This window comes from Brassica oleracea, chromosome C7 (assembly GCF_000695525.1).
Source record: "Brassica oleracea var. oleracea cultivar TO1000 chromosome C7, BOL, whole genome shotgun sequence".
Lineage (NCBI taxonomy): Eukaryota > Viridiplantae > Streptophyta > Magnoliopsida > Brassicales > Brassicaceae > Brassica > Brassica oleracea.
Genome location: NC_027754.1, coordinates 13,699,310 through 13,712,162, shown reverse-complemented (window position 1 = coordinate 13,712,162; position 12,853 = coordinate 13,699,310). Strand labels below are relative to the sequence as shown.

General features: G+C 35.8%; 5 protein-coding genes across 5 annotated transcripts; 2 read left to right on the top strand and 3 right to left on the bottom strand.

Moving 5' to 3' along the window:
• Nucleotides 1–1,577, top strand: LOC106302631. The gene is made up of 2 exons (XM_013739097.1): nucleotides 1–849; nucleotides 927–1,577. The coding sequence occupies exons 1-2, from the start codon at nucleotides 1–3 to the stop codon at nucleotides 1,575–1,577; spliced, it is 1,500 nt and encodes a 499-aa protein (XP_013594551.1).
• Nucleotides 1,578–5,987: 4,410 nt separating this feature from the next.
• On the top strand, nucleotides 5,988–6,471 carry LOC106302630 (uncharacterized protein At4g04775-like). Its single transcript, XM_013739096.1, has 2 exons — nucleotides 5,988–6,179; nucleotides 6,247–6,471. The coding sequence occupies exons 1-2, from the start codon at nucleotides 5,988–5,990 to the stop codon at nucleotides 6,469–6,471; spliced, it is 417 nt and encodes a 138-aa protein (XP_013594550.1).
• A 258-nt stretch (nucleotides 6,472–6,729) lies between these two features.
• Nucleotides 6,730–7,986, bottom strand: LOC106302629. The gene is made up of 2 exons (XM_013739095.1): nucleotides 7,499–7,986; nucleotides 6,730–7,399 (listed from the first exon to the last, which is right to left on the bottom strand). The coding sequence occupies exons 1-2, from the start codon at nucleotides 7,984–7,986 to the stop codon at nucleotides 6,730–6,732; spliced, it is 1,158 nt and encodes a 385-aa protein (XP_013594549.1).
• LOC106302628 lies at nucleotides 7,986–8,840 on the bottom strand. Its single transcript, XM_013739093.1, has one exon. The coding sequence runs from the start codon at nucleotides 8,838–8,840 to the stop codon at nucleotides 7,986–7,988; it is 855 nt and encodes a 284-aa protein (XP_013594547.1).
• A 3,191-nt stretch (nucleotides 8,841–12,031) lies between these two features.
• On the bottom strand, nucleotides 12,032–12,620 carry LOC106305630 (diacylglycerol O-acyltransferase 2-like). Its single transcript, XM_013741982.1, has 4 exons — nucleotides 12,537–12,620; nucleotides 12,363–12,460; nucleotides 12,194–12,281; nucleotides 12,032–12,089 (listed from the first exon to the last, which is right to left on the bottom strand). Exons 1-4 carry the CDS (start codon nucleotides 12,579–12,581, stop codon nucleotides 12,039–12,041), a joined length of 282 nt encoding a protein of 93 aa, XP_013597436.1. The 5' UTR covers nucleotides 12,582–12,620; the 3' UTR covers nucleotides 12,032–12,038.
• Between the last annotated feature and the right edge of the window lie 233 nt (nucleotides 12,621–12,853).

The following is a 12,853-nucleotide window of genomic DNA, read 5'->3' as shown; positions in this document are numbered from 1 at the left end:
ATGGCATACGAGTTTCCAAAATGCATACTTGAAGAAGGATTTGAGACGCAGATTGATAAGATTAACAACACGTGTAGACGTACAATTCTGGAGGAAGTGAAGGGTGTTCTCAAGGATGAGTATGAGGAAGTTTTGAAAGACCCCGTCTTCGGTCCGATTCTGGCAATCATAGACAACAAGCTCATCTACTCAGGGAAGATCATTCACAGCTTCATATGCAAGCAGCTCAAGGTTTCCAAGCTTCACGAGTTGTGGTTTCTATTTGCAAAGAGGCCTCTTAGGCTTTCTGCGCAAGAATTTCATGCTGTGACCAGATTGAAGTTCAAAGATGAACCGGACATTGACTTCAATGATTGGAAGGATGATAAGGGGTTCTGGAGCAATGTGCTGAGGAAAAGTAGAAAGGTCAACTTGTTCATGATACAGACGAAGCTTCTTAACGAATGCAACCAGTGGACGTATGTGGACAAGGTTAGGCTAGTGTATATGTGTATCATACATGGATTCCTCATAGCTAAGGATTCAAGAGAGTTTATCCCTCATGAATACATCCATTTGGTGATGGATTTTGAGAAGATGAGAATGTATATGTGGGGTCTTCACGCGTATGACGAGCTGATTGCATCAATACTCAAAGCAAGGAGAGATTTGCATCTGAAGAACAGTTACGTGTTGGATGGATTCTCCTATGCGTTTCAGATATGGGTTATGGAGGCAATCCCAGACATTGGTAGTATGGTGGGTAAAAATATCAAAAAGATTATGACCAAATTGATATGTAGGAATTGGAAAGGAAGTGGAAAAGTTTCGTACGCAGATATCAGCAGCCTAGAGTCCCACTTTAATAAGGTAATAATGTTTTTAAAATTATATTTGGTTCTATTAACAAACAATTGAACTTTATTGTTTGGGTTTGTTCTTGTCAGGGAGAGTTGTTCTCATTTATATCTGCTACTGGGAACAATGATGTGGTTGATAGCAATGAGTTCTATAGGGAAGATGAGAAGAAAGATGAACGAATTGGTCGTATTGTTACTCTTCTCAATGCCAAACAAGATTGGACGGAATTCGTATGGGAAGTCGAGGCTTTGCCTCCAACTGAGGAGCTTTCTGATTCAGAAGAGGATGGAGAGAATGTTGAAGTCAAAGATGTCACATATACACATGTAGAGGAACCGGCTGTTGTTGCAAGAAGGGGCAAGTGTAAGCTAAATGATCCCGGTGCCGAGGATCGAAAGAAAGAACTGCTTTGTCAACGGGCGGCTGAACATAACAGTGGTATCTCCAGTGGAATGAAGACTTTCATTGAAGGTTTTTTCACCTCGTCTTTCAACTCTTTCAAGGAGGTGGTGCAGAATGACATCCAAGAGCGTTTTGAGAAGGTCCAGAAAGAGATGGCTGAGTACAGCGCTAGGTCCAGAAAGAGATGGCTGAGTTCAAGCAAGCGCTGTCACAGATTATGGGTCCTTCTGATACAATGGGAAAAGACAGCGCATCTGAGATTCCTTGTCCTTCAGCAACAATGGGGAAGACCAAGACAAATCATCACAGAGTCTGTGTCCTGCAGCAACAAATGAAAAAGGCAAAGGCAAGGTTGATGAGAGTGTGGTTCCTCCTACGGTTCGTCGTAGCCCTCGGCAAGGAAGAAAGGTAACCATAAAATGAAGCTTTGTAATATGTCGGACTGTCTTTTGTTGTAATTTTCTCTTGACTCTTTTGTAATGTCATTGTTGTTTGCTTGTAATATCGGCTTGTTGGAAATCGGCTTGTAATGTATTTTGGTATGAAGTGAACTTATGACTATGACATGCTTTCTCTGTAATGTATTGTCTCTCGACTCTTTTGTTTTGTCCTTGATCACTGTTTTCGCTAATAATGTTATGTTTGGTTTTATTAACATGAGATTGAAACTGAAATTGATGATATGATGGATTTTTTGAAGAATTTGTCACAATCATCTACCCATGGGGAACCTTCATCAAAAAAAAAAGAAATGGGCACCCAAGAGGATTTACAAGACGCCTTGGGGAACCTTTCTCAAGTATCACATGTTAAAGGTTTCGATCCCTTACAAAAAACGAGTGATGAAGAAGCACCTAAATGGGTTACTCCATTATCATCCTTTAAGCCTGGAGATTGGAGAACACCCGCTCTCAAAGATATGGAATTACCTGAGGACCGGGTGAACGACGAGGATTACTCATTAGTGTTTGTCCCTGAGGATTCATGGGCCAAACTGATTCATTGGTGCTCAACTACTAAACAGTAAGTTTATGGCGTGCCTTTATGTTCTAAATTGAACAAATTTTTAATTATATGTTGCATCTCAGGCACCTTAAAATTGGACCTTCTATGTACACAACTGAGTTAGCAGAACGTGTTATGGGACCTGCAGTGTGGCTGAACAATCATGTAAGTTTTACATTACTTTGCACGCCTACTTACTGTTCTTCTTCTTTAGCAACACGCCAACTCACTCTATTTGTATCATAATTTTTAGGAAATTGATACTATGCTCTTCTTATTTCGCGAGAGGACTTCTTTGCGACGATGGAATCCATCGAAAGTAGCCTTCATGAGCTGCATATTCAGTAATCAAATGAAGAACTCTTACATAGAGTTCAAGAAAGACGGAAAAAAATTCAGGGTAGAAGGACTGCTCCACCAGTACGGAATTGGTGAACTTCCTTCACACGGACGAACAAGACTAGTGTAGGATCTTAATGTCAATCGTATGTATGTGCCTCTTCATGTGAACGGTAACCACTGGATCTCTATGTGTGTCAACTTTGTTACTCGTTCAATAGAGGTTTTTGACTGTGGGGGACCGAAACACAACAAGGACTTGGAGCCATTTGCCCATCTCATCCCTAGAATTGTCAAAGCTGTGCAGTCTTCAGAGAAGAGGGGATTTACCGTCAAGCCCTATGATGTCACTTACGCTCCAATGCCCTTATTCCTAAACAAGACTAGCAGCGATTCTGGAGTATATGCGTTGAAGCACATTGAAGCACATCTTCTAGGCATGGACTTAACGTTGGTGAATGACGACAACATTCGTGAAGCTAGCCAGAAGATTTCTTATGACCTATGGGAAAATGGGAAAATTTATTCCTCCAAAGGCTACAACTTCTCCTACGGTTGAGATTTTATAATGTTATTTCCACTATGACTTGTTTAGCAAGTAGGTTGTTATTGACTTGACTCTTTTAGTTACTCTTATATGACTCGTAACTAGCATTGGTTTGCATCTCTTATTTAGCATTGGATTTGAGTCTCTTATTTAGCATTAGATTTCATACACGATAACAAACAAAGGCATACATGATACACTACAAGAAAAATGGGTTTTAATAGCAGACCGGAATAGCGTTTCTTACGATTGTGCTATGTTTGACATACCCATTAGTTTTAGATAGCGTTTATATATTTAGAAACGCTATGATAAAGTGATATATTTGAAAACGCTATGATAACATATGGTTTTATATGTAACACTCGGGTTTAATAGCAAAACATGATTAAAAACGCTATGTTTGGTTTTTGAATCCCTAAACCCTAAAACAAGTTTTTAAACCCTAAACTCTAAATACAAACTTTAAACTCTATTTTAACATCAAATCATAAATTTAACTTCAAATGTTAGATATAAATTCAAAAATTAATCTTTTTCCAAAAATTTATCTCAAATCTTAAAATCAATATCCCAAACCTTTAAGTTTTAAACCCTATACTCATACATTTATTCTAAACTCTACAAGTAATAAAAAAAATCTCAACACTAAACCTTAAATCATAAACATAAATCTTAACTTTCAAACAGTAAAAATTTTAAATCACCAACTTCTAAATCATAAACATATAAACTCTAAAGCATATTACAAAATAATAAATTCAAAATCAAAAATATAACTCTTAAGTTTGTATATAAAAAATACTTAATATAACTCTAATTATTCAAACCCTATCATGAAAATTTTAAAAATCATAAATCCACAAAATTCAAATCTAATTTACATAATCTTTAAATTTAGGCAAATTTTAAAAGAATCTAAAGGAAATGTAAAACAATTTTTTTTTGCCTTTTTTTATGGCCATTGATTGAGTCTAATCTAAAGGTTAAAATTATTTCTTTATCAATTTTCAACCTTGTCTCTCATTGGTTAACTTTTTTTTTCAAAGATCACAATTTTTAGCCATTGATGAAATATAATCCAATGGCCACAATTCAATCTCTCTCTTTCTCATTTATCTTCTCCTTTACGAAACATATCAAGTCTTTCCAGATCCTCTCTACGACGTTTTCTCCTTCTTCACCACTCACAACGATTCCGACTTCTCCTCCGCCACGGCTACTCCCTCCACGCTTATCAAGCCTTGCTCTTAATCCTCCTCCTCTTCTACCTGCGGCGATGAATCTCACCCTTCCGGCGACGACATCAACAAGCGAATCTATTAAATGATCCAATCGAGGTCAGACCTCATCCTCTTTAAGGTAAAGTCAAATCAGACGGTTCTTGAGGACGATAACGATATATGACAATTGTGGGCTAAGCCGAGGACGGTGGATTGAAGGTATGGTACTTCGACGGACTCTATAAATAACATATGGTTTCTACAAAATGGCCTTTGTCAATTTGCTTGTATGGTAAACAGATCCAGTAGCCGTAGCAGAGCAGCGCCTGAGGAAGCTGAGGAATAGGCTGACGGCGGTGGTAAAGGACAATCCCGAGCTTCTCTCCTCTGACACGGAGAAGACAGAGGAAGAGGAAGACATTGTTGGCAGATCCGAGCTCTCTCCACTGCGACTCCAGTCACGCCTCCGACGTTTCCGCTGCTCACCTCGCCAGCTTTGACGGAGAAGACAAACAGGCGGCTGAGAAGATTAGATCTAGGGTTTTTTTAAATTTGGGTTTAGGCTTTTTAAATTTTTTTTGGTGTAGTCTTCTGTAATACATTTTTATAATTTATAAATAAATTTTGATTTATAAATAAAATTTAATTATAAGTTGCAATTTCGATTTATATTTTAATTTTTTAATTTTTTTTAATTTTTAATAATGTAAATAATAACAAAATTTAAATGCTATTAAAATATTTAATTGCATACGAAAAAATGCTATAATATATCATAATACGGTAGCAGTATAAAAAACCGCTATCTAAAGTGTTTGACCTACTATGACGGACGATGATATAACGCTTGTTAAAACGCTATAATATTGTTAGATATCATTTTCTGACCGCTAAGAAAAGCCATTTTTCGTGTAGTGATATAAATCTAAATGGTCTTATTTGACTCTCTTATTAAAGGCTATTGCAGGAAACAAAAAAAATTTAAATAAAAATGGAGATGGGAGGCATCGAACACGTCACCTGAGTATTTATAACTCCAACATAAACCACTGCACTACTTGAAACAATTGAGATTAGCGGCAAGAAATGAATCTAAATAGTGTACTCTTGAAGGCTATATTGTAGGAAAAAATGCTATATTGTAGAAAAAAATGTTTTTACTAAAAATAGAGATGGGGGCATCGAAGACTTCACCTCGATAATTATACCTACAACATAAACCACTGCACTACTTGAAACTATTGACATAAGTGACTGATTATAAAATTAAATAAAGTGAATCTAAACTAAGCTATACAACATATCAACCCATAACCATACCCTAAATGAATCTAAACTAAGCCATACAACATATCAACACCTAACGATACCCTAAATGAATCTAAACTAAGCCATACAACATATCAACACCTAACGATACCCTAAATGAATCTAAACTAAGCCATACAACATATCAATCCCTAACTATACCCTAAGTGAAACTAAACTGGAGCCATACACGATCTAACCTAACTAGGCTACAAATCTTCATAGTCAATACAAATCTTATGACTATCAAAACACATACAAGTAGACCCTAAAACCCAATTAACGGTAGTGGTTTGCCCTAAACATAAACTTATATAACACCGATGACCAGAAACCCTACTTATTTCATCGTTTATTTCTCCTCTTCGTCTTTCTATCCTTCTCAAAAACCGATCATGACTAACAATGGAAGGATTCCTTCCAGATGCTGGTGTGGGAAGAGAATTGTCACTTATGTTTCAAAAACAGAGGAGAACCCATACAGAAGATTCTTCCGATGTAAGATTGGTTCACAGGTAATTCTGATAAATTATGAATTTTAATTCTTCTATGTTCCAATTGACGTTTTTTGTTTCGATTCAGAGAAAGAAAGAACAACATCTTTTTAAATGGGTTGACGAGGCTCTGCTTGATGAAATAGAAAGGATGCATGAGCAACAGTCGATAATGGCCGAAGAAATTGAAGATTTGAGAAGTTCCTTGAAAAAGACAGTGGAGAAAGTGGTTATCAAGCATAAGAAGTCGGAAGATGTAGGACTAATTGGATCCATTCTCACTATTTTATGTCTCTGTTCTAAATTTGATTGATCTTGTAATTGTTTTCTGGATCTAGCTACTTTGTCAAAGATCGAATCAATTTGGTATTCAGTTGTGTTGTCAATTTATGGATCAATGGATCAAATCTTAACGTTAAACTAAAAACTTGCATAAAACGAAGCAAATACTGGAAACATGCACAAAACATAAAACATAATTGGTCTTGAAAAAACAGAGTTTGACATAAAACAAAGATAATATTAGAAAAAACTCTGAAAAGTAACTTGCATAGACCGAATGACTTGAATCCTATATTGCTCTATCACATGTCGACCGGTTTTGACCTTCAATACCACATCGACTGCATTTACGACGTTTAGAGCTTTGAGTTCCTTGTGATGAACGGATCTTGTCTTCAACTGTCTCGTACCTACGTTTCTTTCTCCGACCTGCAGCTCTTCTAGTTTCTGGAGGAAGGACTTTCGCTTGTTGTACGTGAGATGGGACAATCCATGCATCTTCCGGGACACTAATAGGATTTATGCTTTCCTCATAAATCGATCTCCATGAAGCAGTGGTGTACATGTCGTCAGTGAGAGTGTGTGCTTGTATGCCTACGCTGAAAGCTGCTTTTATGGCGTGTCTGCATGGGATTTTCATCAGATCAAATTTCCCACATGAACATGTGCGTCTGACCAAGTCGACCATACATTCAAAAGTGTCACCTCGAACCAAAAACCTATCATCGCTAACTGGGAAAACCTGAAACTTTTTACCCTTCTCAATCCTTCGATCAATCTTCTTCTCTGCAGCAACGGTCAGTGGCTGTTTATGCTTAGAACTTAAAGTTCTACGTTTGAAAAACCATCGAGTCATCATTTCCCTTATGCTGTCCAACAAAGGTATAACTGGAAACTCTCTTGGCGAACGCAAAGCAGAATTTGTTGATTCAGCAGGGTTATTGGTCCTGACATCGTACCTGTAACCCGGAAATTAACAACGAGCCCACTTTCTCACATCAGTTTGTATTAGATAGTTTCCAATTGCAGGACTAATTGAGAAAATTGCAGTTAATTACTTCTTAAAATCAGCAACTCGGTAAGCTTTAGAAGCCTTTGCAACCAAACCAGCGACACCTTTACCCTTGAAATATGTAACAACATTGTTCAGCAAGTGGTGAATGCAAATTCCATGATGAGAATGCGGATACACTTTTGCAAGAGCTTTAGCAAGTAAAGTATTCCTGTCAGACACAAAAGCTAAACTCTGATCATCAGCAATGACAACATTAAGTTGTCTCATAAACCATTCCCACGAGCGGTCATTCTCTGAGTCGACAACTCCAAATGCAATAGGATATAGGTTCGAGTTTCCATCCAAAGTCGTATCAACCAGTAATACTCCTTTGTATTTGCTCTTCAAAAAAATTCCATCCACAACAATAACTTTCCGAAGACCAGCATAAAAACCGCGAATAGACTGATCATATGAGATGAAGAGGAATCTGAATCTCCTAGTGCTATCAGTTTCATAAAATGTGTGTGATCCTGGATTAGCTTCCTTCATCATGTGCAAGTATTTGGGAACTTTTTCATAACCCTTCTCCGAATGCCTCTCACAACATTTATTGCATACTCACGTGCCTCCCAAGCTAAAGAGTAGGATATCTCAACTCCATGATCATTACGCATAAACTGGATGATATCATTAGGTTTCGGCCCTTCCTTGATACTTTCGTACTTATGCATAATAAGACTACCAACTGTTTTTGATGAAGCTGTCCGAACAGAGTGGTTCCTTGATGATGGAGCACATGAATGATCAGTCACATACTTTTTGATGATAAAATATGAAGAACCTGTTAATCCCTCTGCGCGAACACGCCAGCGACAATCATCATCCGCGCAACAAACGTACCAAACTCTTTTATCCGTTTTGCCAACCTTGTAGTCGAAATTATGTTTCATTGCGCATATTTCCATTATTGCCTGCAAAGCTATTTTGCTAGTAAAATGTTGACCCTTCTTCACAACATCAACCAGAGAAAAACGGACAGACCTTCCATTGATCATATCTTTCTCACACTTGCTTTCATCATCACTTTCATCTATCTTCGCATCTTCTGCTTCAAGCTCGGCTTCACCATCAATATCATCTGAAACTTCACACGACATACCCACTTCCTCTCTGTTAGGTGACTCAGCAGGCTCCTCATTCAAGTTAAATCCAACCTTAGATCGAATACACACACATAACCGCGTTGAAGCTTTGGTCTTCACGTATGTAAGAAATTTTTTGAGTTGCCGATCATTGGTGATGAAAACAGGGGGTGAGTCGAGGCCAATCACCAAATCGGAAGGTAAGTAACTCATCTCGATACTGACCAAGTTTACATCGGTTCCAAAGTCCTCACAAACCATAACTCTTAGGTTGTCAAAGGTTTTGCTTGTGTCCAAAGTAAGTAATTTACCTCTTTTTTCTTCATCAACAAGAAACTTCCATCTTTTTGTTTTGGACGATCTTCAAAATCCAGAATAGGCATAGATGTGCATATTCTCATGTTAGATTGACAAAAGTTTGGAGAAACTATGAAAAAGAGATGAAGCTCCACGATTTTTTGGTCCAAATCGTGTCTGGGAACGAAGAAACTAAAATTTAGGGAAGAAGATTTAAAAAGGGAAATAAAAAAGATTTAATAGATTTAGAAATTATTTTCTAACCGTTTTTTCCTAGATTTTAGGATTATGTTTAAAATCTAGTAGAAATTACATTCTACGAAAAGTAGAATAAAGATGAGGTGGTAGATATAGAATACCGATATTATAGATAGATGAGAAGTGAGAAGAATGTATATTCTTCCACAGAAGATATAAGAATGTTTATTATTTCTTATGATCTACCAAAAATGCAGAACATAGAAGAAAATGTTGATTTTGTATTCTGCCATCGTAGATCTTAATGTTTCCAGTGTAATGCGCATTCTTCCGTCTGTAGACCAGTGTGTTTCAGTTAGACTGCATATTCTGAATTGCCGTAGATGGTAGATCCTATATACTAACACATTTATCCTATTTTTCAATTTACCGTTCCAAATATTTTTTGAATCCAAAAATATTTTTTATATATGCACATGTTTGACTACTTCATGTTTTATATTTTTCCTAATTTTTTTGCATTGTAAATTAATTGATATGAATTTTTATAACCTTGAAGGATAGTGAAAATCCAAAAATGACAAAATTTGATTTTGTACTTAGGGGACAATAGTGTAGTTTAGTTGTTTTTTTTTTCCAAATTTCCCATTATTATATGATAAAAGTTCAGTTGAAAAAAAAGTTCAGTTGCTTTTAGAAACACAATATCAGCGGTGATTTAGTAAAAGTGACACCAAAGATTCACGGATTTGAAACCAAAACTATATTTTGGTGACTTGACACTAATAAAACGGCCTATGAAAGATTCACCACAAAGATCATTCTGACCCTCATAATTTTTTTTATAATGTCTTAGATTTTTTGATTAGTGTCATAAGAATTCTTCTTTTCCTTCTTAAAACGTGAGATTTTCTATCATCAGACATGCTCTCATGTCATGGAAGATTTTTTTTTTTTTTTTTTAAAAAAAAAAAAAAAAAAAAAAAAGTTCCGCTGAAATATCATGTTTTGCGATTAGGTCTGGACTTATTTATTTATTTTTTAAATTGATTTTAGCAAATACTCCTAGGCCTGGGATTTATTATCCGAGATCCGGATTCGATCCGAGATCCGCTCCGGATCCGCTCCGAAAATAGGATATCGGGGGTGCCCGGATCCGAATTCGGATAGTAAAATCTTGGATCCGTGCAAACCGAATCCTAATCCGGATATCTTAATTTTTAGGTCCGGATATCCGGATCCGGATCCGTATTTTTAAAATACATTAAATTTTTAATTTTTATTAATATTAATATTTGATATATTAATATTTATACATGAATTAATCTTATAATATTATATTTTAGTTTTTACAATATTATAAACATATATAAATATATTTATAAATATTTAATTTATGTGTTATATTAAAAAAATTAATATTTTTTGTTAAAAAAATTATTTTTAATTATTTTGACGGATCCGGATCCGGATATCTGCGGATAATAGAATATCGAGACGGATATCCGAAACCCGGATATCCGGAAACCACGAATCCGGATCCGGATATTAAATCCACGGATCCGACGGATCCGGATCCAGATCCGGATACCCTTAATTTCCCGGATATCCAGATCCGTCCCAGGGCTAAATACTCCTATATAATAAAAGTTGAGAAAAACAAATTGTGTTTGTCGCCACGTCAGAGAACCTTACAACAACAACACCTAACCTACGCTTTATGGCGTTCAATGTAGACCATGAGTTTTGGAAATTCTCATATCTTTCGTTGGTAGGTTTCACCAATACGCATATGTTTTAGAGTTATAAGTTGGTATATACATCAGAAAAAGGGAGAATTGGAAAAAATAGACTCTTTTTGACTTTTATTCGTCTCCATAGGACTTTTGATATTTTTGGTTATTTTGGACAGGTTTTACCTTTCTGTAGTGAAAAAAGTAGTAAATTAAAATTTAAAAATATAAAAAAATATGAAAACCACTAGAAACATAAGTATAACTATTTATATGTTTAAATTTTGTTTTTAAAATAGTGGAATCATATTTTATTTTATGTCCTAGCTACAGATAAAATACTCATTCTGGCCATCTACTTAATCTAGAAATCGGATTCTAATTATTATACATATATCTATCCTCGATATATAACACAAACAAAAATTTCTTATATATTCTATCTAAGGTAGATTTTGCTAGGTAATATTCTAACAAATTGTCTTTAGTCTACTTTTAGCTCTATTACAATTTATAACCACGACTCCATGAATTACCTTTTTTTTTTATGTGTCATAACATGTTCTACTTTTAACCTTATGTTATGTGTACGGAAGAATAAACTTCCCACCCTCTCTACAGTGTTCTATTCTACGTATGATACATATTATAACCAAATTACGAAAATGTGAAAATTTCCATATTTTAGTTAATATCTACGTTAAATCTACCATAAATCTCTCCTAGTATCTTCTCTCCCACAATTTCCTTCTCCCACAATCTTTTCTCCTTCGTTCTTTGTTGAGATCTCTCTCTCTTCTTCATAGACATAAACATCTCTTCTCTCTGTCATTCTAATCTATGTTAAATCGGACTTAGGATTATCAAGTTGCAGTGACTAGTGGAGTTTCATGATCAACAAGTGTCTGGGAATATATTCACGTGCTCCTTTGAAAAAAAAAGAAAATACGGAAAAACGGGATCGGCAAAAACACGAAGAAATTAGTTATGATCTAATTGTTAGCTTTTTTGTATAACGTAGCAGTTCTTACGTGTATAACACCACCATCTGTTGTACCAATAATATTTAGAGTCGATGGGTCTTTATAATCCAAAGTTGGTACAGAGACGTATAAGACAAAACATACATAGTTAACAAAAGATTTGAGGATAATACATAAAAACATTTTGACAACTTGATTCAAAGAATGTTCAACTGCGGATCAGAGAAGCCTGATCTGGTTTTGTGCCTCTAAAACAGATCCTTAAGCGCTTCCACAAACTGTCCATGTACCTTAGCAATCTGAGATGCACAGAAACACCATAAGTTAATGATAAGCATTCTACACGGTAAAATCTTTATATGAAGCTACAAAAACATATATCCAAGAACAAGAGGGAACTAACCTCTTCATCAGTTGGCTGCAGAGTTTTACTAACTTCTATTGGTTTCCCAATCACCACATGCAGAGGGTGTCGATATGGTATTGGGAATCTACAAAACGAAATGTGAATACCTCTTTCAGTTAAAGATTTTATATGTAAAATGTAACCCCAAACAAAGACATACACTTACCCAAAAACACCCCAGAAACAGATGGGAGTAAACTTGATCGCTCTTGATAGTTTAAGGTAGAGGTTCCAATTCGGCTTCCACCACTTATACACTCGCGACTGCAGAAGAAACAAAGACATGATGAAACAAAAAGAAACTGGAAGATAGAGTACATCATTGTTGTACTTTACTTACCTGACCAAAGCAGAAAACTGGAACCAGAGGTGTCCCATGTTCCATGGCTATGCGCACAAATCCTCTTCTAGATGAAATGAATAAATTCTGCAATGTGAGAAACATTTTTTAAAAAATAAACTAAACAGAGATCACAGAGTAGAGATACCTAAGACTCCAAAGTTTTAAACCTTTAAAGTGATCCAAAACAATATTGATATGATGAAAGCACAAGTGAATCAACCCATACAACTAATTTTAGTTTAAGAAATAAGACAAATCGGGTTTAACAAATCTAGGATTAAGAGAATCAGAAGAAGTAATCGCAAACCTAGTGT